The 26611-nt window shown below is 43.2% G+C and overlaps 1 protein-coding gene across 1 annotated transcript in view; it reads right to left on the reverse strand.

Annotated features, from left to right (window-relative positions):
- Positions 1-26611, reverse strand: part of LAS1L (LAS1 like ribosome biogenesis factor) — a 384388-nt gene that overhangs the window by 216565 nt on the left and 141212 nt on the right. Inside the window, exon 7 of the mRNA XM_078640120.1 lies at positions 12294-12403. Within this exon, the coding sequence (XP_078496246.1) occupies positions 12294-12403 (110 nt within the window). The remainder of the gene's footprint in view (positions 1-12293; positions 12404-26611) is intronic.

The raw sequence follows: 26611 nt of genomic DNA on the forward strand, positions 1-26611 counted from the left end.
CTGAGCCTCCTCTTGGCCAAGAGACATGTGGCGTGCCGTTGGGGTAGGGGTCGCGCACCCAAATTTAAGGTATGGCTTTCTACGATGTCAACGTGGCAAGAACATCTCCACACATATGCCGATCTCTTACCACCGAAGTCGCGTCCTAAGGATCTCTGGACCCCCCTGACCACGTATCTCCTATCGCTGTCAGAGATAGGTGACCCCCGGACTGGAGGAGCTGAGGGTGATTGCTAGAGGCGCTATTTCCCTTGGTCCGTAATTCGCCCCTGCGTCTCCCCCCCCCATGCATTGCCCTACTGCACGACTGTTTGATAGCTGCCAACACTTGGGATAGGCTACAACCACTATTCTGGACACACTTCCACAGGGCGCGTATTCACGAGTTGGGCCTACTTCCCCCCCCCCACCCCCCCCTCCCGCAGAAGCCGCGCAGACACCGCTCCCCGTCTTTGCCGCGTCCATGCCTCACTCCCCAAGCCTCGCGAGGTGTCCAATTCGTTAAGTCATGTGCTACTGCTATCTAAATGGGTTCACCGGCTTCCCCCCTTCTCCTTATGCCTTCGTATGCCGCTTCGCACCCCCTAGACACCCCCCTACATCACACTTAAATGATTGGGGCATCACAGTTGGGATTGTTTTCGTTTTTGTTGCTTTCTTTGACTGCATTACTAGATAAATGAAACCTCACGTCATAAGACTATGATTGTGGGCGGCCAACTTGCAGGCTTGTTGTACTAAAATTTAACAGTTATTTCAGCCTTTGCACCGCGGCCGGCCCTATGGGTTGTAGGCGACTTGCTGTGTCTTTAATACCGACTTGCTTTTCAACATTGATGCGCCTCCGTACAAGCTTGAAGTGTGATCGCTGCCGGCCTGCGGTAGTCAGGTTGTAGGCAATTGGCTGTGTACATTCTCCTTGCCACCAATAAAGGTTTTTTCAAAAAAAAAAAAAAAGGGGGAACTAATGAAGGATTCTGGGTGGTGGTGGAGGAAAGTGTAGCCCTTTGGACTAGCCTCAAAACGTCTTCTATTCTCAGTGGAAATCTTGGTTTGGAGAACCTAGTCCCAAATAAATCAGTCAGTCGCTTTCCTAGTTTTATAGTTTTATATCGTTCCAGGACAGTGCGTTATATGTGCAGATTTTCGGGATAGTGATTTCCTAATTGCAATTCTCTGCGAATCGCAATTAGGAAATAGATATCCCTAAGGTATGAAACTCTTTTAGTTTCATGTAACGATTCCCGGTGGGTTGCAAATCGAGCTACCTCATGAATATTAATGAGGTAGGTCGCAGTTTGCGACGCACTGGCAATAGCAGCCATCAGAGGAATGGTGACCTGCTGGGATAAGCAGACCACCATGTCTGTGACTGCTTTTTAATAAAGGAAAACTTGATGCATTGAGTAGGCAGTGGACCGTGGGACCACTGTACGATTTAAAAAAGAAAGAAAATTCATTCAAGGAGTAGATAAAATATGAATGTTTTGGGACTGTAATTCGGTCGCACAACATTCATATATCCCATTCAGATTCTGTATTTGGAAGGGACGCCCTAAATACGCCCCTTCCAAAAACCAAATCGCAAACACAAATTGCGATGTGGTAACAGCCCGATTAAACCGGTTCAGACCTCAGAAATGGTTTGTAAATATGTACTAGAGTCCTCTGTGAAAAATAGACAAGAGACATTAAATGCATGTCCATCAGCCTAGCTTGTACATCGCTTGAGAACCCCATGCAACATAGCCATGTATGCCTCCTTAAGGCAATGGCCACCAAATCCACAGTGTCTAGACCTGCCCAGAGTATGTCTGGAAGAATCATGACCATCTCATCAAAATTATCCTTTAGGTGGTCATGCAGATGTCTCCATCATGCCCACCATCTCTGAGTGCAGGGGTGTACCTGGGAGCAGGCAAGTGGTGTTTCTCTGCCTCAGGTGCTAGACTCCCAGCAAAGAATGCCTTTTTACCCATGTCCCCCAGTTTCTTTGATTCTGCATGGAACCTCTGAACAAAATGTTCATCAATTCTGCATTGAGCATAAAGAGGCTTTGACAACAAAGCTTTCCGGCCAAGAATGGGAAGAGAGTAGATCAGGAACTCCTGATGCTGGCGATAAGTCTGTTGACCGCACGGTGGACACTGGCCTATCCCATGCCACTTTAATGGGCTCTGTCACAGCTTTCCTGAATAGAGCAATCAATTTCCAAATCTGGCGCGGTGTCCATACTGATAGCATTTTGAAGAGTAAAATAGTCCACAATATCTGATTCTGCAGGAAGAAGCAAATGGCTGCCTTAATGGCCTATCGTTGGCCATAAGGAAATGCTCTGACTTCCTGACCTTTCGGAAGTTAATAAAAAACTGGCTGTTCAAACGCTATGAATCAACAGTAACCAATCTCCCTTCATCACTGCACAAGACAGCAGCAGCACCAAGATGCCTCCGGGCATTCAAGCGCTATATAAAACCAAAATTCAAATCAATACCATTTCTGGAGGGGGGTATTTACCTGCCTCTCGGAGGTCCTGTGGTGGGAACTCCCCCGCACACCGCGGCTGGCCTTGCTCCATGTTATGGAAGGAATAGGAGGCAATATTTACAAGCAGCACCTAATGCAATCGGGTTTGACTCTAGCGAAAAGGGACATAGCCAAGGCATGGAAAGCGCCGAGGACCCCCTCGGTGGCCGCATGGAAGAATGGTCTGGACTTTTGTATGGGGCTGGAACAATGCATTTTTGTTGCTAGGGGGTGCCGGGACGGTGGTGGGAGGGAGTTGGGACAATCTTTATATTGTTATCTATGCTTTATTATATTCAAGTGGAAAAATGTCAAAGTAATAATTCTTGTAGGGTTTGATTGTGCAGTTGTCTTTAAAGCAGAGCCCTGCAGTATATTTGCATCTTGACAATTAAAAATTGTTAAAAAAAAAAAAATTCAAATCATTAATGCTGGGAACACCATAGTAATAATTTGTGGTATATGTCCTTAGTCAGTCTTGTCCAAAAATGTCCTTCATTGTCTGTCCGTATTCTCTGAATAGGTACATATAACAACTTAAATGTATTGTGATTGAGACCATATTGAGTTCTAGAATGTCAGATCTTCAGTTCCATCCCCAACTGTGAGAGTCAGATGCCAGCAGAAGATGGGAATGCAAGTGTGATTACCTGTGTTTGAGTGGAAAATGGTGCAAAAGCAAACCTCAGCTGCGTATCAACTGGTTAGCGCTCCTAGCTAGGTCTTTTGTAGTAATATACTTGATAAAAGACTAAATGAAACATTACAGCCTCTTGAGTATTGACTCCATATCAGCGGTTCAGTATATCATTTGACTTGATGGAACCCGATCCAAGATGTTTGTGTACCCGGTGAAGAAGCTCTAGCATTATTGTCTTCAATGCACTTACCTGTGACCGCAGAATACATGCAAGAGAAATCGAACATGGTGGCAGTCTGGAACTCCTGTTTTCTACGCGACTCTAATGACTGAATGTTGGTGAATTTTCAAAGATCTTATTAAACACTGAAAAACTTTCAAGACAGACAACTTCCTTAGTTCTTCCATTGGAGTCCAGATCTGAAGGTGCTGGACCAATCTGTTCTGCAAGTGTGGAGAGGGCACTCAATTATGCTGCTCCTCCATTTGTTATGATCTAGAAGAGGACCTCACACGGCAGGAGACAGAAAACAGACCTGATCCACAATTACTCTTCTGTTGAGCTGGTAGGACTGCTTTCAAGTTGTACTGGAACTTATGTTCCCTTTAGGGTGCGCGCATGTTACTTCCTCAAAGCGCCCAGAGTCTTTTACGGAGTGTGAAGGCTGATTAAAAAACAATTAAAGAGCATTGTGATGTTGATGCATGTCTTTAAAAAGGTGCGCATGTGAAAGGCATAATGTCTGTTGTTGGACGGCACTCTATTTGAGCAAAATGGAATGTTACACCTTGTCACGCTGCTGACTTACTACGATGGTGCATTCTGGGGCCTGTAGTTGTGAATATGACCCATGTGACCAATGGGAATTTAAAAATGACACTCACCTGTGATCAAGGCGGCAAACGCTGAAACGCGTAAGGAGGAAATGAGTGGTTTTAATGCTGCTGCGCATATTGATGAATAAATGTCATCTTGAAAAGAAGTCGAAGATGGGCTCTGCATATTTTTTGGCAAAACCTTTCGTAACAGGATTCTCCATTCCGGGTCGTAGAGCCGGCCCTGCAGGCAATTCTTCTTCCAGAAAGAAGAAGGCACGCACACAAAGGCTGAAGGAATAAGGCTTTTTTATTTAAAAGGGCCTCCCTCGACCCAGAGAATGAGCAGATGCGTTTCGGCTGACTCAGCAGCCTTCATCAATCTGGTAGGCGCCATTTTGTTTCAACATTATAGAGCCAAAACCTAGTAGACATGTAAAAAATACTCATCACTTAATGTGAAATAATAAAGCACTTGAAATGTAAATATGTACAATAGACATGTAATATAATTATTAAAAAAGTGCATGGTGAAAATTGTAAATGAATAAACAATATTAGAAACACGGAGTGTGTTAAAATGTAATGTATGTCTGCCTAATGCAACGACAATCCACCATAAAATGTGCACAATTATATAATTGACATGCCTAATGTATCCCATGTCTGCCAATGATCTAGGGGCATTGAATGCTGACGTACCAACTTTAAAAAAAATATTTTTATTGGTATTTACATATTACAAAATACGTCGTGGCATATAACAAATATCATGTTTCGCGGACAATCAAATCAGGGCATACGGCATGCGATATTGACTATGTTAGATTGTGGATAAGCGATTGGTCTTTTGGTCCTCGCTTGTCTGCCCTATTGATTTGCTCACATTTAACACTGAACATAAAGGTACTTGCGATTGGTCGCGTATCTAGTCGATATATATAGTATAACACAAAACATATATATGCTTGCCAGTTATTTAGTGGCTGACCGCCGGTTCCACTAGGAAGTTTGAGACCCTTGCAACCTCTCCGCCCCTGCTGCCCTCACTCCCTTCTGTTTGGCCGGACCCTCGTGGGATTTCATTTTGCTGGTGTAACATATTTCCGTTGTTTTTATGGGGGTTCGTATGGGTTTAGGAATTTGTCTAGTGTTGACCACATCTCTCTCTTGGGATTTTTCCATGGTGCGAGTCTTAGTGCGGTGTTGTCTGCCCCTCTGAGATATGTCACTCAGTTCAGCCACCCCTTGAATGTGGCTTTGTTGGTGTCCTTCCATTTGGCTAGTACTGTTTTGGCTGCTGATGTCAGGAGGAAGTCCAGGAGGTTTCTGTCTTGCTGTGAGGCTATGTCTGCTGTGATGTGTGCTGTGATAATTGTGGCAAAATCTTGTTTTAGAGTACAGCCCAGAGCCTTGTCGATGAAAGTCAACACCTTCCCCCAGAGTTTTCTGACCGCACAACAGTGGAAGACGAGTTGTGCTAAGTCCCCCTTTTCTGAGCCGCAGTTCCAACAGCAGTCGCTATCTCTCAGACCTATCGATGCTAGGCGCGCTGGTGTCCAATATGCTTGGTGTAATAACCAGAATTTCGTACTAGCACTGGGGATATCATATTTTTTGATGGGGCCGCCCAAAGGGTGTGCAGCTCTTGTTCTGGGAGTCTGGAGCCTAGCTGCATTTCCCAATAACTGGTGTTCTTGGTATTGAGTTTGGAGGAGTCAGGGCGGAGCAGCTTGTACAAGTGCGACACCTGGTGTCCTGCCTTGTTGATGTTCTCCATATATTGAAAGATTGAGTGTATATGCTTGGTTCGTACCAACTTTTATTTGTGTGGCATATACATGGCGCCAACCTCCACAAATAATACTTAAAAAAAAAAAACTGCTAATAAAATCCGACAAATGTGGGAGACTCAGATAGGCTATGCTTATTTGCTTCTATTGGGAGCCTTAACAATCCCACAAAGCTGTGTCTCGACAAGCCTGGCAAGTGCTGTGGTTAAGCCTTAAACAATCAATTCATTACACAAGAGCGCCACCTAGCCGATCTATTGTATAGTGTAAAACAAACATGATCGTCGACTATTTGTAGATACATAGTTGATGCTACAATGCATATTGTGTCAGGCTCGATTGCTGGTTTGTTCATCTTAATGCGGACTACCAGTCCCATAATGCCTCATTCTGGCAAAATGCATTGTTGAAAGGCACCATGAGTTAATGTCTCGCAGAACCTGACACACAAGGCGTGCTCAGTGCAGAGTAAATAACACTCTTAGAAGAACTGAAAAGGGTCCGATCTTGATGGCATAAACAGTCACAACGTTTCATAACATGGCTTTGTACAAGAGGTCTGTGTCCATTTGTTAGCAGCATGTATTCACAACAAACTTATCGCAGGGTCGGAGGAGACCAGTTAATAAAAAATCATTAAGCCTGAACAGCCTTCCCGGCTTCCGCGTAGGCTTCCACGGGGCCCAGACACCAGATGCGCGTCGGTCTTCAGAGTAGGGCATTTCTCGTCAGGGGAAACAGGACTCCCGTGCTGGCAGTTGTCAAACCGCCCCGCAATACTGCTGTCATCCTTTAATCCTCATCCCGACGACTCCTCTGGGGACTCATCAGGGCACAAGTCCTAAACAAGCATTGGAAATGCAATAGGTCTCACATTAGAAAAGTTGGAGCTATTGGTCTTGTAAATGACAAATATTTTATTTATGTGTTGGTTTTTAAAATAGCTAAATTAATAGCTTTGTCATTTACAATGCCAATAGTTATAACTTTCGCGAATGTGACACCTATAGCATTTGGAATGCAACATGTTTTGTATTTACGTGACTTAGATGGCAGCTCTGGTCATTAGGCCACATCTCTAGAGAGCACGAGAGTGCAGCAGGGGAGAGAAGCACAGAGAGGGGGCAGAGAGTGCAGCAAGGAAGAGAAGCACGGAGAGGGAGCCCAAGAGTGAAGCACAGGTGAGATGAACGGACAGGGAGCCTGAGAGTGCAGCAGGGGACAGAAGTATGGAGAGGGAAACAGAGTGTATCAGGGGCGAGAAGTACGGACAGGGAGCCCAAGAGCAAAGCAAGAGAGAGAAGCAGGAGAGGGAGTCAGAGTATAGAAAGGGAGAGAGTTGAGTATAGAAAGGGAGAAGATGAGTTGGGGAGAGAGGCATGAGAGGTGGAAGGCAGAGCAATGGAGATAGATCTAATAATCTAATTAATTAAAAATAGGGCAAATAAGGCATAAAGAAAGGTGCGTGGCTGATGGTTTAAACAAGCTCTGACTGCAGGCAGAAAATGCTTGACGGCCGGCGGCGATGGAGGGCAGCATTGCTGTGGCGGGTCTGAACAAAAGCAGGGGTGAATAATTAGGGGGGAGGAGAAAGGGGGAGATGAAGATGAGAAGAGGGAAAACAAGCTGGGCAAGCACGGCCGGCCGGCCGTGAAAGCCTTTGATCCAGCAAGGGGTGGAGCGGGAAGAGCTACTGGCGGCACCAAGCTGGGCAACAGATGGCTGGCGATTTGATGCCGTGCACGCGCATTTTAACTCATTGCTCTTGCGCATTGAGATAAAAGCGCACATGCACTTCATCAAATCGCCAGTCTAGTTAAAGTCTGTTCAAGCCCCTATAGTCTCGCTCCGCTCAATGCGCATGCGCATTGACAGGCGAGACCTAAAAACGAAGTGGGGGGATGCTCAAAGTTAGATGGTGTCACTGGAAGTAACGTCACGATAGCAAGTGACGTCACGAAAGGTAGTCCCCTCTCATTACTGGGAGTCCTTTACTTTGACCCTCTGTCGCCCCTCCGTGCTCAGGGCCTGGCTGGCTAACTTAGTGCATCATATTTGTCCAGATTTATGAAATTAGTAGATTAATGATGCAGATTTAAAGTGCCAAGAAACGACTGGTGTGTGCTTTACATATGGTTTTGTTATAGAGCCCCGCGTTCTCACCAACTGTGGCATGGTCGGATTTATTTGTATCTCTCGATCTCACGGGTTGCCCCGGCAGAGCTCCGGAGCCTCAGGCATCCACCTCTTCCAGGAAAAAACTGTGAGGCAAGGGGGACGGCGTCCACCTGGTAAAAACCCGTTAAAATAAGTGGGGGGACGCCGTCCACCCACGTGGTACCCCGACTCGAGCCCTGGCGCTCATCATCAAAGCACTTGCGATGCTGCTCCAGGAAAAAAAGCAGTTGAAAGTGACAAGCCCAGAGACCGACTGGTGACGCGAGAACAGCGCCCACCGCCAGCGCTGAATAATATCCACAGCAATTCTTCTTCCAGAAAGAAGATGGCACGCACACTAAGGCTGAAGGAATAAGGCTTCTTTATTTAAAAGGACATCCCTCGACCCAGAGAACGAGGAGACGCGTTTCGGCTGACTCAGCAGCCTTTATCAATCTGGTAGGCGCCATTTCGTTTCAACATTATACAGTCAAAACCTAGTAGGCATGGAAAAAATACTAATCACTTAATGTGAAATAATGAAGTACTTGCAGTATTAAAGGGTTATATATGTATATGTATATACCTTTTTCTTCCACGGTTCACTACCTCCAGAAAGAGGAACGGACTCTGCTTATTTTGTGCAGATTCTTTTATTTCTTGTGCTTAGTGAGCTGTGCTGCCATGACTTATAACCTGCACCTGATGGATCACGTGTTAGGTAGCAGCCAGGTTTCTAGATGGTTTTTGATTAGCTTTATTATGATGGATACTACTTGGGATTGTCAGTAGTCCCAACATTTCACTTTCAACACCACAAATCTGATTTTATTGTTGTAGATGGACAAAGCAACCGTAAGGTGAAGTTGATTCCATGCTTGGACAGACTCAACAACTATCTAGAAGCAGGTTATTCGTGTCAGTAGTGTGTACACAAACGTTTAATTTCTTGACAGAGAAAGGTTCTGCCAAAGTGAGATTTACAGAAATTACGTAAGTAATTCGGTTCTAATACTTCTTCCATCACTTTTTACACTACTGAAAACCAAACTATTCCACTGTTCGCGTCTAGAGTCTACTAAGGATGACAGAGTAGTTGTCAACTGAACGTAAAGATGTTTGCCTTGGTATGGACACAGATGTGTTAAACTCACTGGCATAGAGATACGATGCATGTCTTTGGTGCACACAGCTTTGGGGTGGTGCACGGAAATCATTAATTGCTGCACATGAAGTAACTCAATTAGAGGGAACACTGACTAACATTATTGCGGTTTTACATACCTCCTCCTCCCCTCCCAAAAAATTCAGAAGAGCAAGAAGGTACAAGATCGATCCTGGTGCTTTCAAGCCTGTTATGTCTGAAGGCTTGGAAAATGTCAAGGCATGTTGGCAGGTCCCTGGACCCATAGAGAAAACTTCCATTCACTTCTAATATGGTGGGACAGATAGTACTAACTAATATTATAGGTTCACCAGGCTCCTTTGAGCCAGTCGGTGTTTGGCAAAGGAGTTTGATACCAAGGGGACCAATATTGTCAATGTTGTGAATTTTTTGTCCTCCTTAATGGAAGAAGGCACCATCTATAAGCGACAGTGAATGCTTACAGGTAGGCCCTTTCAGCCTGTCATGTTGTCACATTAGGATTCCGAGGAAGGAAATGGGGGTAGGAAACCTTTGTTAGTATGTTAACTCTTGATGGGTATCAGATCATCAAATCTATTACAACCTAGATAATCTCACCTCTGGGAAGTGAATGTGGTCCTTCGTTTTCTGAAACCTTGGCTTTTGTCCAGAAGGCATTTGTCTGCACAACTGACCTTCCTGGTATGTCTTATACCAGAAGCGAAGGCCGTGGAGCTGGCTGCAAAGCTCTTAAGTCCAGGGTGGATTACATTTATGATAAATAGGAGAACCAACTCAAGAACTAGATCTAGCGGTAACAAGGGAGCTCAGACCCAGAGGGCCAAACAATTTCTTATTTTGTTTAGGAAACCATTATCTCTGGCTTCTTTACTAACGTAAGTGAGATAGGCAAAATAAGTGTTGGTCTAAGCTTGGATCTCCTTCCACAAAACAAGTTATGGATCAAATCCTTCATTTATGTGTCAAGTTGAAATAAATTAGGAAATCTTTCCACTACTTCGATTCGACTTAAGGTTATTCCAAATCTGCTACTGACATTGCATGGTTCTCAGTAAAATTTTGCCAGTCATAATTCTAGCCTCAGGTTTTGACATGGGCTAAAAAAAATCCCAGTTTTAAAACTAAAGGTTTTCAATTCTCTTAAGAACTTTATGGCAAGGATTATTCATCCTCCAACTTTGTGAAGCTGATGTTCCGTCCCTCCCTTGTATTCAATCAAATTAACTCTTATTATATCGATTTTTGAATGTGTATGATTTTATAAATATTTACTGTGGGTTAATGCTGGACATTTTCAAACACGGAAGTCTTTCTGAAATTAATGTATTTTTTAATCACAGATAACTAGCAGAATAAGGAATAAAGTCTATAGACCATTAAAGAAAATGGATTTGCATGTAGTTTCAGCATTGTTGGTTGAAGTGTTGTAATGCAATTTTTTATGCTCATGCAATTGTAGTTTCTAGAGCTGAGCTACAAAGAGCTTTAGCTGTCTGACAACCTGTTTCCAATACATTAAATATGCTTAGAAAAGGCTACGAATCAGCCTCTGGCTCATGCCGGATGGTTTTGTGGTCTATCTCACTTCTTTGCTCCTGACCCTATTGCTTCCCTCTCTGTTCATGTGTTTGTTTCAACCAAAAGGCAAGGTTATGGAAGCCAAAAAGTCTGAAAAAGGTGTAGCATAGGAGCATCAATTATGGGTATCTATCTTTTGTAATTTTCGAACATGTATTACATGTCGCTCTAAAATACCACAAATAATAGGTACACCCTTGAACTGGAGCCTCTGTGAAGTTCTAAATCCTTGGGATTGAATCCTAGCAGGTTCACTCAGTCTTTCAACTCTGAGGTCGATAAAGTGAGCGCCACTGATTCAGGTGACAAACATGTCACCTGTGAATAGCACAAAGAAATGTGCTCCATAATTGCACCTAATATGTTATAATTGTACATAACCCGCACACAACACCCTCAAGTCTGATGCAGTACCTGGGAATACCAGATTTTTTCTACTTTCCTTGCCGGACTTTACTGAGACACCTGTAAGCCAGTCTTCTGCCTGTCTATTGTAATCCCCTTGTGCAATAAAGGTTTGATCTGTAGGGTTGCCATAATGTGTATGTTTTGCTTAGGAGAAATATCTGCACCATTTGTTTTACAGACATTTGTAAATCAAAACATTTGGACAGTACAATGTTATCATCCAAGTGCTATAACACATTCTCTCGTTTATGAAGAGCAAGGGAAACCCGTGGATATCAAGAGGCCAGTTGTACATAGTGTTGTAACGGAACAGGGGTCGCTCAGCCGAAAATATTGCTTATAATGTATTGTGAAAACAATTATGCCCATATACGTTGACAAATGACAGATTAAAAACTCATTTATTAAAACATTTTATTAAATAGGTGCGTGAAAATGCAAATGACAAACAGTTAAATTAGCAAAAAGACTCAGGCACTCATATGTGAAAGAAATGAAGAAGGTAGGTTAGTCACAGTTCAGAACAGCACTTCTGTTCGTTACTATACACATAATATTAGGGCCCACCTATTAAATTAAATTATTTAACACATGAGATTTTTATCTGTCTATTGGACAACGTATATGGGCATAATTATTTTCCCACTGCAGCATATTTTCTGATGAGGGACCAATGCTCCTTTATAATAATGTGACCCATTCTCTTAGCACAAATAAGTCGCTTTTTCACACGTAGCAAGAGTGGCCATCATCGAATGGATTTCCTTTCATGAAACACTGCCAGTCACGCATGCGTTTTGACACACGCTCGCATGTCAGAGCCAAAAAGCACCAGTGAAGTCAATAGCTCAGTCTTTAAAGCAGTGACTTGTTGTCTTTGTCAATATAGGTTATTGTTCTGTTGCTGAATTTAACAAAGCAAGAAAGAAAGCATAATCCTAGCCTTGGAGTCCTTTAAAGAATGTATAACTTCCTAGCAAAAAGCTATGAAGTTTGATAATGATAACATATTTTGCTGTAAGGGAGAACGTCCTCCTGAGGAAGTGAAAATAAATGAAGTCTACCCCAGTTGCTGGACTGAGTAACTGAAATCTGTGGATATATTGTCCAGAATCAAGTAATATGTGGGCACTGTTAGATTTTAACCCATGACAGAAAAATGACGTTCAAGCCTACAAGCAACTGGCCATGCACATTCTAAAGCTACAAATGTTACCACCAAGCTTACCCGTCTTCCTTCATCAGAGCTTTCACCTGCGCTATGATCCACTCAACTTCTGAGGTCGGGCAATCCCAAACTTTCTTTGCCATGGAGACTTGCTGGAGGTCTTTGAGGATCTGCATGAGATGTAACGTAAAACACAATTTGTCAAATGGGAGGAACTAGTGCCCCTCCAACATGGCTTTTACTACTAACATATCCAAATTGATCTCTGTTTCATTACAAAATACAGCACTTCTCCACCAATGAGGAGAAATATACAAAAGGTTAAAAACAGATTAGCACTTTAGATAACTGATGCGGGTTGATTGACATAATATTTGGAGCAAGACATGAAAAACGCAGAATTCCAAGTCTACATATCAAGCCCACATTGTGCCTTAGCCCCGTTTAACTCTTGGGTTACCATGTGTGTAGCCTCTCAGATTATGCCAGGAGTCATTATATCAGGGTTTGGATTTTAGCAATGCATGAATTTGCCACATTTCTGCAAACCTACATGCAAGGGGCGGGAAGATTAGGAAGCAGTAGTTCTGGGGTTGGAATGCCCTTAGAGAAGTGGTCTTCAAACTTTTTAATGCCATGCCCCCTCAGGGTAAAAAAAAAAAAATCATTCCCCGTCCCCTTCTCCTCCCAGAATTGTTCGCAAATATTCTTTTAAATTGGCAATCTTTAAATATGTCTAAACTTTGCAGTTAAATGATGTTTCCCTTTCTAAAATGCAATCAAATACATGATTGCCAAGCATACTTAGGGGAATACCAGGACGGGTTCCCTAAGCAAGCGCTTAGAAACCGCTCGGTGATTTGCGCTATATAAATTCCTGTACATTTACATTCACATTTACATTTACATTCACATTTACATTTACTATTTTGATCAACCAGGAGTTACTAAAGTGTAAAATTATCCATACTGCGGTCATCAGTAATGGGGACGGGTGAGGGGGGGGGGAGGGGTGCAGGAGGTTTGAGGAATACTTGGAGTTGCTTCCCCTTTGACAACTACTCCTAAATAGGATATAAGTGGCAAAAGATGTCAATGATGGTCCATTACAAAGAGGCTTACTGGTGCTTATTTTTTTCCACTTAAACAAAGGCTCTGTCATCGACATGATGCTTGTTTTGGGCAAAACCAGGTGCCCCCTGGGATGACTTAAGGTCCCCTCAGGGGAGCCCAACCCCTAGTTTGAAGAGCTGTTACCAGAGAGGTAAGCCACTTTTCACACCCTAATGTGCATACCCATAATCCATGAGGCAAGTCACAGGATCAGGCCAGTATCTCCCCACTCTATACAATGCACAGCTATCATGCAAGAGGCTTGTGTCAGGAAACATGGTAGTTTCTCCAAACAGCCTACTAAGTATACGTGTCAGCATGAGGGGACGTATGAGTAGAGAGATACATTTTTTTTACAAACCCTACTACAGACACTTCTCACCCTGGTAAGATGTGTTAGCGTAATGTCACTTCCTTCCCAGACCGCATTGCATATTGCTGAAGTTAAAAGGAGAGGTGTCAGCATAGAGACCACTCCTACACTAAATTGTACTACACCTCCATGTTGTCCAGGAGATAGGCAGAAGACAATCTTCACTGTATATGTCTGTCATGCTGGGGAGGGGTGAGTGGACAGGGAAATCCATTCCCACACGCTAATATGTTTAATAATTTCCCTGGGGAGAGGGCTCAGCGGGGAGATTAGCACTTGTTATACTTACTATGGAATAGTGAGGTCTTACATGCGAGGTGAGTACATTCCCCAACCTGCTATGCATACTACTGAGCCTGGGAAAAGGTGTGATTGGAGAGGCACTGTCTCGTTACACCCTACTCTACACAATGGTTACCTTCATGCAAGGTCTAAGTGGAGAGGCCAGTCTTTCCCCATACTCTAGTAGTGGGAATTGCAATGGATAAATATTGTAATGAATAAAAATGTAAATTCCTCTCCTTAAAGTAGTTTTGCAATCTTGCAAAAGTCTTGTTGGATCGTATATAAAAAAAAAAATATGGGTACAGAAAATCTAGTATAAGTAATACATTTTACAAGAAGATATGTTCAGTTATAATGTAAATTCCTTTACAAAAGTACACACTCGCGAGCATAGAGCAGCAAACATTGCCCCCTGCAGAGGACTGTGCGCCTGGCTCTCACGAGAGGCTCACGAGACTCAACAATGCATTGCGTGAGAACATCATTGCTCTCACTAGAGGCATCAAGATGGAAAAAAGGGTAACATAATACAAGCACACTATGTAATGAAAGTATAGGGTAGGTCTGAAAAGAGCTTTTTTTAATTAACATTTTTTTTAAACAGTTTAACATTTTTAACTTTTTTGTATCTTGTTTTAAAAAAAAGGGTACAACAGAAACAAGAAACAGGGAGTTAAACAAAAAACTTCTCCTGCAAACCAAGGGAAAAAACACTAGAAAAAAATGTAAAAAAAATAAACTACTGCCGAGGTGGGTATGTATGATCTTAGACAAGCTTGTTCTGTGCTGTCCTGCTTGTCTCAGAAGACAAAACGATATGCTTGCATAAACATCAAAAAGGGATTTATTTAAACACAAAAGGTTACTATCTGCTGGAGTGTTGAGTACCTGGGCACGCACAGTGTCACCAGGTTGAAAAGAAGTGGACGCCTCGGGGGACTTATCAAGCTCTTCATCAAGGGCTATCTCAGGCTGAGCAAGGCATTAATGTTGCATAACTCAAATGTCGCCACATCCCAGTGGTACTCATGCTGTATTGCTTGTTCTGGCTGCCCTAACTGAACCACGTTTCACATATTTTACATACGAGATATTTCTCAGATACTTTTTACCACCTGGCACAATCTAAACAAAATTGCCACAACAAACACTCCTGAGGTGGCTGAGTTGTACGTTGTCATGCTGGTGACAGAAAATCAGCAATGTCAGAGAGGCAGCCAAAAAGGTCTAACCACAGCAAACCCAATAGCCAATTGAAGCAATAAGGAAGGAATCTTTATTTTCTTAAATAAAGACATCCACATGAACCAATCACAATCTTTATTTTCTTCTCCTAAGTGTCTCGCGGGTCTCTTGAGATCGTACAAAAAATAAGGATTTTTTTTAGTTCTCAAATGCAACAATACATATAAGGTACTACCAAAGGTAACATAATAGTAAGGTGTGACAGAAGGATCTTTCTTTTTTAAAACCAAAGAAATTCACTGAAAAAACACAAAGGCTTAAGTAACGTTATAGTTAGGTAAATTTGTCAGTGTGAACATTAAAGTTCTAAACAAAAGAAAAACTAAGAAATTCACTAGTTAAAGTTAGCAGTACTATTTAGAACTTGTGCCTTCTGCCATGCACTGTCTATAACCTCACATATGACATCACTCATGACATGTTCCATGACATCATTCAATGAGTTTGTTTGTTTTATAGTTTGCATAGTGGCAGGTAACTACCATATTACTTTTCTACCTATTTTTGTACAGCCTCTGTCCAGCTAATCCATAGAAGTGTTTATAAAACGCATGTGCCCTTAATGTACTATAGGTGTGTAGAGGTATTGGACATGTTATAAATCTCTGTGTGCAGGTGACAGTTGACTTATGTTCAATACCTTTCAAAAAAGTCTTTTGATTCTGCAGAAAGTTTACACTGGGCAAAGATTCTACATAGTACATAATAAGTATTGTCACAGCATGATAATTTCTACTTACCATAGAAGACTGTATGCACCAGCTACTAACCTATGTACATGTGCTTGTCTTGCTTCAGAAGATGGGCTATCCGTAAAGTTCTTATCACAGAATAAAGGCTGCAGGTAGTATGATGGCTGCAGGTAGTATGATCTTTAGCACCTTCAGACCCTGGCTATTTTAAGCAAATAGTTGCTCTTAGGACAAGTTTTGCATATACTGTACACTGTGCTTAGTAGATACTTTCAGTACTCTATGGTGTATTTGTCATGAGAGTTTCACTGTCCGCAAACAGTCATGTTCAGAATAAACGATCTTCATAGAGCGAATACTGTTTGCAGTATTCACTTCTTAACTTGTATCAACTTCATTTCTCAGTGTAGGTTATGTGACTGTCAGGTGTTTGATACAGATAAAAGAGGTCCATACTAGCGCATTGTTTTTGGAAGAAACGGTCAGTATTTTTCAGATCATGGCTTGCTCTGAACAGGCGTTTACAGATTGGACACAGTATCCAATGAATTTACCATATAGCTGTGGTTTATTCTTAACATGATCTACACTATCCGCAAAGTATAAAGCATAGGGCCAATGTGGTGCACAATCCGTACTTTCAACAGCTAGCGAAGCTGTTTCTGTGATGGTATTCATCATGGCTCATATTCCTTTGAGTTATTTTGTACTTACATTAAGGGCTCTAAAATGTTACCCATTTATAGAGCAATGTGTTAAAAAAAAGTTTGGACGATGTCATCAATGATGTAATTTGAGATGTCATCAGTGATGCAATAAACTATGTCACAGAACATGTCATGAGTGATGCAATATGTTAGGTCATAAGCTGTGCATGGCGGGGCGCAAGTTATAGTTAGCTCTATAACTGGTGAATTTCAATGTGTTTTTTTTTTGTTCAATACCATAATCTTGTCACTGGCATATTCACCTAACTATAATGTTACTTTAACCTTTGTTTTTACAGTGAGAATATATAATTCACTGTAAAAAAAAGTTTTTGAAACAAAACAAAAAAATACTGAAATTCACAAGTTATAGTTAGCAGAGCTAACTATAACTTGCATCCCTGCCAGGGACAGCTTATGACCTCACAAATCACATCACTCATGACATGGTCTATGACATCAAAATTAAAATGAAATCATTGATTTTATTTTTCTTGTTCAAAAAGGTTAATGTTCTCACTGACGTTCACCTAAATAGAACGTTACTTTAAGCTTAGTTTTTTCAGTGAATTTCTAGTTTTCTTTCTTCTTAACAAAGTAATATATTATCACTATACATAAAGCCCATTCCCCTGTGGCTCACATGCAAAGCAGGAGGTGGGCAAGAGGGCCTGGTCACAGTGGCCAAACTACCTGGAGCCAGCACCATTGCTTACTAGCAACGTGGAAGTAGCGGGGTTAAATAGGCAGAGCTTGGCCGAGGATTTGGCACTTTTGCATACTCCCCAGAAATTAAAAGGGAAAGCCGTGGACTCTGTCCAAGACAAATGGGAACTTACTTGTCTCCCGGCCTAGCGCAGTCACTATAGAGATTGCGCTCAAAATAAATCAATGAGACATTCACCTTCATCAAGGATTTCAGATAGTGTTTCAACGAGCAATTGTAAAAAAAAAATAAAAACAGCTAGAGCGGTCAACTTTGAACCTGGGGAACTTTGTTCGCATTTCAGTAGGGATGCTGAACATTTTGTGACTCTGGTCAAATCACTTAATCTACCCGTACCTAACAAAAAATGGATGTGCCCATCTGCAACGCAACTAGTGCGTTTCACGTAAAGCACTCTGACACCTTTGTGTATTGTTTGCGCTATATAAAAGCCCCCCCCCCCCAATAAAACTGTATCAGCCTGCAAAATGGCGGGAACAACGTTGCAGACTTCTAATGTGGAAGGGGCTGGGCCAAACGGGAGGAGTTTGTAGGTGATTTAACATCTGTGCGTACTCAACAGCAATTGAAAGGGAAAATCACCACCACCATGAGCCTCGGTAGGCCTCCTTTGGGAAGAGGGCTGCTTCCCGAGCCTATGTTGGTCCCAGGGATCCATCCCCAAAAGCCTCCATTTAAAGAGGTAGGGGCCATTGTGCTCGCTCAGGGCACACACCCCTCCCCGAGCCTCATTAGGCCCTTGGAACCCCACACCCCAAGGCCTCAAGTATTTTCGAGCGGGAGCAAAATCTTGATCTGGTTCCCTGCCCGCATCAGTGAGGGCAGACAAACTAACCAAAAGTCTGCTCCTAGCCGGGAGGAGCATTTTTAGAGCTTTTGCCAGCAGGGAGCAGACTTTTTGTTTGCTCCCATTTGGCGGGAGTTTTAGAAGTGCTCTTGCTAGATGGAAGTGATGGAGCGAGATTTAGAAATAAATTTATTTCAGCTCGCAAAGTTAATCTCCCATAACAGATAAAAATACTAATAAAGTGTGCAGTGAAATATTAACCAACTTAGTTTAAAATTGCAGATCACAACACGTGGGTTACTAATATATGTGCTCATATATGTGCTTTTGTTGCAAATGCATGTGTGTGTGTAATAATAAACTAATTTTGTTTATCGTTTCTGTCAGTACTAAATGCGGCTGATTTATAATTGCATGTGGTTATTTCTATGTGCTCGTGTTTTATTTTTCTGTCTTTAAAAGTTGCACGAACCTGCTTGTTGCTTCATTCGCTTTTGCTAGGTGACATAGATTAATGGGTAATTATTAGCAAAGGTGGGTGGGTAACAGAACGAACTTTATTTCTCACATTAATTGATGTTTTGTGTTTGTTTATGCATTAGTTTGAGAGTGGGCCTAAAGAAGATGGCTGCCAGTACTGCAGCCTTCGAGACTTGACCAGAGCAGTTCTTTTCACTCATGCGCGGTACATTTCTGCTGAGCTGATAATTTCTATGCAGAAGAAATCCTAGTCATATCAAATATGTTCCTTGGTGGCATTGTCAAAGACAGGACGGATGTGGTTCTGCCAAGTTCAGGAAGCAAAAGTTTCCTCCGTCAAAAGTATCATTTTGAGGAAGCAAAAAGGATGGTGAGACTAAGAACAATAAGGGCAAAGATGAAGCCCCGGACTTGGTCATGAGCGTGTGACCTCATTGTGGACTGTCGTGGCTTGACCAATGAAATATCTGGATTAATGAAAAAAATATACGCTGCTGTTACTTTAGTTAGTTAGAAAGGTATAAAAATTGACCCTTTGGGAGGGAGAGCGCGCTTGCTGCTCATCTTCTCCTGTGACCGTGACGTGCTGATGAACTTTCTTGGAATACGTAAGCATTAACAGGACTAAAAGACTTTTACTTTATTCCTTTAGGTGAAGTGAGTTTTAGACAGGGATGTTAAGGGTTTAGGTAATGAAAAACTGTTTCTTCATTTTTTAAATATGCTAACTGATTTTGCTTATGACTGTCAATACTTTTGCCAAATCCTCTAAAATGATAATGATTGAATAAAAAAGATTTTAATAAAAATGCACTTTCTTTGAATAATAGTTAATAAATAAGATTCTAAAATACAAGCTGGCCTTGTTATTTTATGAGTTTTAGGTTACCATTAGCAGATTAATTCGCCTAAGTGGCTTAATTAAGTGCAAGTTTTACATAACCATGGTGAAAACATTATACTGCAGTTGTATATAGAATGTGTATATAATCTGTGAATAGGTTTTATTAATTAGGTCACATGATTCAGTCGCTCAAGATATGTCATGTTAGTTTATGGGCCTTGTGAATGATTTATGATTAATGGTGAGTATTGTGGAGTTGGGTAGCGTTGCTTATGGCATATTTCCTATAGGGGCGCTGGATCAGAAGCAAACACAAGTTTCCCTTATTATGCAGGTGCGAGCAGGGAAACTGCTGTGTCCCAGGGCTCCACTAGACATAGCAAGTGAGATGGCCCTGGGGAAAGGAGTCCCTGTGGCCAATGAAGGCTCAGGGATATTGGGGGGAGGAGGGGGGCTGTGGCCCCTCCCTTCAGAAAAAAATACAGTGGGCCCAGAGGATGGGGTTTCCGGGGCCGAACATGGCCCCCTCTCCCCATATTTGATTTAGTGGGCCCTCGAGGATGGGGTACCTGTGGCCTATTACAGCTTGGGGGTTGGGACCCTCTGCCCTTGATTAAGGAGTGCGGCCCGGGTTTTTTTTTCCGATGCCTCGGCATTGCAGGAAAAGAAGGTTTTTTTAATATTTTGGCCCGATGGAGAATCCTTTGGGTCCCCCACATGGGGTGTAATGTGTCAGGGTATCACTATCCTGCCCCCTTATATCACTTTAAAAAAAAACTTCAGGACAGGGGACTAAGTTCCTAAGCCATGTAACAGCAGCAGCAGCAACATTTTTCTGATGTTGCTTGCAGCCAATCAAAGCGCTTGCTCCTGCGGGAGAATGAACTTAATAAACCTTACATACCATGTGTGTCTGTTAAATACCTCATCTGATATACAATTTTGAGTTAACTGCCTCACTTCTATACATTAATAAATTATAATGCATGCACTACCAGGCCCTATGCACAACCCTCCGTGATATTAGACAAACCCTTTTACGTGTTCCAGAAACAAGAAGAATGGTGTACATTATTTTAAGAACATTTCCAATCATAATGCGATTTGAACTGTCTTTAACCCCTTCGATGCTTATGACGGAACGGTTCAGTCATCAGCGTCGGTTGAGCTGTGCTAATGACGAAACCGTTCAGTCATCAGCGTCGGTTGAGCTGTGCTGATGACGGAACCGTTCTGTCATGACCACACCCGTTTTTTTAGAACCTTCAGCACAGCGCGAAAATTCGCGCCGCGCTGAAGGTGTTGAGTAAATCAGCCATAGGTTTTACATTCTACAACAATGGACGTCTCAGAATTGTCAATGAACTTTTGGAAATATATATCTCCACTTTCTAAATTTTCAGTTTTTACAGTAAGTGACTGTAGATTACATGAAAACTCCTACATACTAGCCTCTGAACAGGTTTGCGAGGAGGAGCTTTAGTTTTTCTGACAATTTTAGTTACAAGCCTTTGAAATAAGGCACAACCTATGTGTAAGGTATGAGTGCAACTTACATTAGTTACACTCAGTCTATTCTGTGCTTTAATGAAGTAGTGTTTGCATTTAGTACTTCATGGGTAGCTAAAGTGTGCACCACAATGTTTAAAAAAAAGAAAAAAACGTTATTTATTACTTTTGCAAGACAGAAAAATTAAGACAACAAGCACACAAGTCGGACCATACAGCATTAGATTCTAATAGCAGTCTGTTGGAGGGGTCAAGAATATAGGCATTCCATATAGGCAGAACCAACAGTACATGTTATTTGTAGGCAGGGCAAAGCTGTACAATAAAGCAGAGGTGCCAGTTGGATCAGGCAGGTAAAAAGTATGGTGTCTAGAGAATTGCAGTCATGTACCTGCGGCAGCTAAGAGGCATACGGATTAGTTGCCAAAAGGTAGTCCCCAAGAGGCTGCCAGATATCCTTTGGCCTGGAGGTGGGCAGTTGCAGCGTGGCATACACCTCGCTTGTGGTGTCACAATAGATCATGATAGCTATCCAAGCCTTGATAGTTAGTCGAATACTGCTACCTCAATTCAATTCTATTCCTCTTTTAGCCTATAATAACACCATAGCCGTGAATCTACAAATTGATTTAGGGACGTCTGCCACATAGCCCAAAAGAGCTGTATGGGGGTCTGGGTGAAACTCCGTATATGTCATTAGGTAAAGATGTTTGAATACTTTGCAACAGTATTTACCGATAAGTGGATAAGTCCAAGTCAGGTGTGCAAAGTCAGCCCCTGGCATAGTACATTTCGGGCAGTTGGGGGATCTGGTGGGATCCATTTTGACCAGTGAGCTATGGGTATCATATGCATTGTCACGGAATTTAAAGTGGAGCAGTTTACGCCTGTGATTTGGGAGACACAATTTAGTTTGTTCACAACAGTAGTACTACTCTTTGTCAGTTAGGGCGCGCCCCAAGTCTGTCCCCCATTTCGCACATATCTTCTCCTCTTAGGTGGCCTCCAAGGACATGCAGGCTTTATAGCCTGGAAATCAACCTACCCCCTCAAAGTCTAGTGTCATCGATATGTGAAATGACATGACCATCGTTTGCAGATCGAATGTATCAAGTGTACATTGTAACACTCGTTCTTAAGTCGGGGGGAGCCACGGGTTATTCACCAGTGGAAGTAGAGAAGAATACAAATGACCCCTCCATAAGTGGCAGTTGAGTTTTCTCCAAGCCCAACTCGTGGTGGGTAGGGTTTATATGTCAGTGGGATCTAATTGAATTCCTCCAGTAGGACGCTTGGACCCGCTCTGGGATGGCATAAGGCAATCTAGCGTCAGCATGGAACCAAGGTGATACAAACTGGCACTGAGCGACAAGTAGTATACTGAAAGTCGGGAACGCAAAATCCGCCCCTTTCATAGGGAAGCACACGTGTATCCCATCAAATACGTAGCCTACAGACAGCCAAAATGAGGCACAACACCAAACCCCAAAGGGTGGGGAAGAATGCATTGGTTAAGGGTATAGGAATGTGTAGGAAGAGGTAAAGAAAGTGGGGTAGGACGACCACTTTAATAATGGCTATCCTGCCTGCCATGGAAAGGGAGACGCAACAACCGCTCAATTTGTACAGTGAGTTTATCAATAACACAACCATAATTCAGGCAAATTACTTGTTCCTCTTCCTTATGGAGCATGACATCTAAATATTTAGTAAAGTCAATGCACAATAAGGGGATATTCTATCAGCAGTTCCGAGGTGGCATCTGTGAGGGGAAACAGCTCTGATTTTGCCCAGTTCATATCAAGTCTTGAAACACTCCCCCAAACCCCGACCCCTGTAATCTCCAGAATGATAGCAGCAAGTTTTGAGCTGGGTGCTGTACAAACAATAAAATATTGTCGCAGTACATGGATATAAGTAGAGGAGCCTGACGAAAGCGGAGTCTGGGATGCATATATTTTTCCTGGAGATGGTGCACTAGTGGGTCCATGGCAACAATAACGAGCAATTACAATGCAACGGTCTCGCCTTTGCAAAAATTAGAACTATTGGAATTGTAAATGACAACTTTTTATTTATGTGTTGGTTTTGAAAACAGATAAATAAATGGCATTGTCATTTACAATGCCAATAGCTTAATCTCTCGCAAATGCGAGACCTATTGCATTTGCACACACACACAGAGCCACACACACAGAGCCACACGCACACAGAGCCACACGCACACAGAGCCACACGCACACAGAGCCTCACACACACAGAGCCTCACACACACAGAGCCTCACACACACAGAGCCTCACACACACAGAGCCTCACACACACAGAGCCTCACACACACACAGAGGCACACACACACACACACACACACACACACAGAGGCACACACACACACACAGAGGCACACACACACACACACAGAGCCACACACACACACAGAGCCACACACAGAGCCACACACACCACAGAGCCACACACACAGAGCCACACACACACACACAGAGCCACACACACACACAGAGCCACACACACACACAGAGCCACACACACACACACAGAGCCACACACACACACAGAGCCACACACACACACACAGAGCCACACACACACACACAGAGACACACAGAGCCACACACACACACACAGAGCCACACACACACACACAGAGCCACACACACACACACAGAGCCACACACACACACACAGAGCCACACACACACACACAGAGCCACACACACACACACAGAGCCACACACACACACAGAGCCACACACACACACAGAGCCACACACACACACAGAGCCACACACACACACAGAGCCACACACACACACAGAGCCACACACACACACACAGCCACACACACACACAGAGCCACACACACACACAGAGCCACACACACACAGAGCCACACACACACAGAGCCACACACACAGAGCCACACACACACAGAGCCACACACACAGTGCCACACACACACACACAGAGCCACACACACACACAGAGCCACACACACACACAGAGCCACACACACACAGAGCCACACACACACACAGAGCCACACACACACACACAGAGCCACACACACACACACAGAGCCACACACACACACACAGAGCCACACACACACACACACACACAGAGCCACACACACACACACAGAGCCACACACAGAGCCACAACACGCTGCTATTAGGACCCAATTCAGGGCGCACAATAGATTGTGGTATAGATAAGACTAAGAAATTAGCCTATATGTTTACAATAGTTTTGAATCTAGTTATGACGTTTGCTCACTGCCCAGTGATTCTGTGCAAATTAGTTAATATCCCTGCGCCATAGGCAATATGGCAGTAGGCAATCCCCTTAACGCAGCAGGATGTGGTGAAATGAGCAGAGCTGCTGAGCAAGAAGCTGTTAGAGTCACAGCGTTCGCTCACCGCCGGGTAATACTGCACTGGAGATTCTGCGGAGAAGATGCACTTTGCCTGCAGAGGAACACAGGCCTTGTCTGCATTTCCATTGCTACTTCTCCTGCCTCAAGTTATGGGCTTCTCAGAACAGTCAGGCTTCAACAGTAGAATATTACAATCAACTTGATTCATTTTCGTGGGGTGTCTTACTGTTTAATTAGTTGAATTGGAGCTTTTTTTTTGTTTAACTTGTAATTCCAGTTTTTAATTTTTTAAAATGTACAGTTGTCAATAGGAAATTCTCAAATCTAACAATCACGGACCTGTGCTCTGAGCGTCTCTTGTACCACATTAGAAAGCTGCGTGGGAGTGAGGGGAGTGATGGCTTGTGGTGAGTATTAGCTCTGTGTGGCAGCGATGTGAGTTTTGATTGCATGGCAGTGAGGAGGGGTGCCTGTGTGTACGTGAGGTGCATGGTGACTGCAATACAAAGTGAGGTGAGTGGTTTCGGCGAGCCAGTGAGATGAGCGATGTGTGTGTGTGCAGGTAAGGTGAGAGAAGCCTCTGTGGTGGTAAGATGAGTAAGGACTCTGGGGCGGTGAGGTGAGTGAGGGCTGCATGGCAGGGATGCGAGTGTTGGCTCCGAATGAGTGAGCTTAGATAGCTGTGGGACAGTTTTGGGATGTTGCAGTTTTATATCGCACGAACTCGATATCAGAGCGCTTTACAGGGGCACCAGTTGCATTACAGACGTACACATTCATTTTTTTTTACGTGAGGGGAGATTAACTGTTAAGTGATTTGCACAGTCACAGGATGCTTGAGCCTCTGCCAGACTCGAACCTTATTTCCCAGCGTCAAAGTCGGCCGCTCTAGCCGTTAAGCCACGTCTCTAACCGGTGGCTACATGGCAGTGAGGAGAATAGTGACAGTGTGCCAGTGTGATGATTGGGGATTGCGTGGCTGTGATGCGAATGCTGCGGGGGTAGTGAGGTGAATAGTGGCTGTATGTCAGATAGGTGAATGGTGGCTTTGTGTCAGTGAGGTGAGTGGTGGTGGTTGAGTGGCTTTAAGGCGAGTGGTGGTTGAGTGGCTTTGAGGCGAGTGGTGGTTAAGTGGCTTTGAGGCGAGTGGTGGTTAAGTGGCTTTGAGGCGAGTGGTGGTTGAGTGGCTTTGAGGCGAGCGGTGGTTGTGTCTGCGCGTACAGGCATGCTGAGGGGCTCTAATTAAGATTGTTGCCAATATACTATTCTAAATCTTCCCAATTCAAACTGTTTTCGTCTACTGTTTGGTCTCAAATCTAAACGTTCCCTAAAGTAGTTAATTGATGCTCATTTTTAGGTCTTACATTTTGTATATGATACTCTAGTGCTAGTTTGTGTGTAATTTTACACAAAAATCTACACCCATATGTTACTTTGTAGTGAACATGTCGAATGACAAATGTTGATTATTGTTTACAAAAAGTTTAGGACATCTACCACAGGATATATAGTAGCAAATTCACCACTCCCCTGAAGTTTGACTAAACTCAAATGCGTTACTTCCCTTCAGTAACTATCTTCCTGGTGAATACTCGAATTGCTGATTACTCCCCTCAGGAGCAACACACGTGATTATCTCAACCTACCCTCACGTCTATTTCTATTGGGAGGAGTTGCATGTACAGGAAGGAATTCCTACACCCACACAAGTGGTTTCATCCAATGTAACTGGCAAGTGCTGGCATGAGGGGAGAAATGCCATGGCCCTTGACCATGGAAGAAGCTATGTGGAAAGGGGGATGGAGGGCAGAGAAGACAAGTGCAACTGGCAAATTATGGCATGTAGCTGGTTGAAGGTTTAAATCCCGTTCAATGGGAGCAATATGGGTTAAGTGTGTGGGGCGGGGAGGAGCACAGGTCTTGTACCCACTTTCTAATTTGGTCTAGACTTACATTCTTGTAGCTTCTTGGGAGATACCCCAATGCCCGCAGGCCCTTTGAGACTGAGGGGAGGAAGGAACAGGTGTGCCGCACTATCTGGCATATAATGTACAGCAGAAACCAGATTTTCACACAACATACATCAGCGACGGGTACCAAACTGAATTTATTCATGGAATTTCCCTGCTCCAGGTACACTACATCTGCCCAGATCTCAGTGCTCCTGTGGTTTCTGGATTGCTACGTTGCCCCCATTCTTTCTGCTTGCATAAACAAATAT

The sequence above is a fragment of the Lissotriton helveticus genome, chromosome 4_2 (genome assembly GCF_964261635.1).
Source record: "Lissotriton helveticus chromosome 4_2, aLisHel1.1, whole genome shotgun sequence".
Taxonomy (NCBI): Eukaryota; Metazoa; Chordata; class Amphibia; order Caudata; family Salamandridae; genus Lissotriton; species Lissotriton helveticus.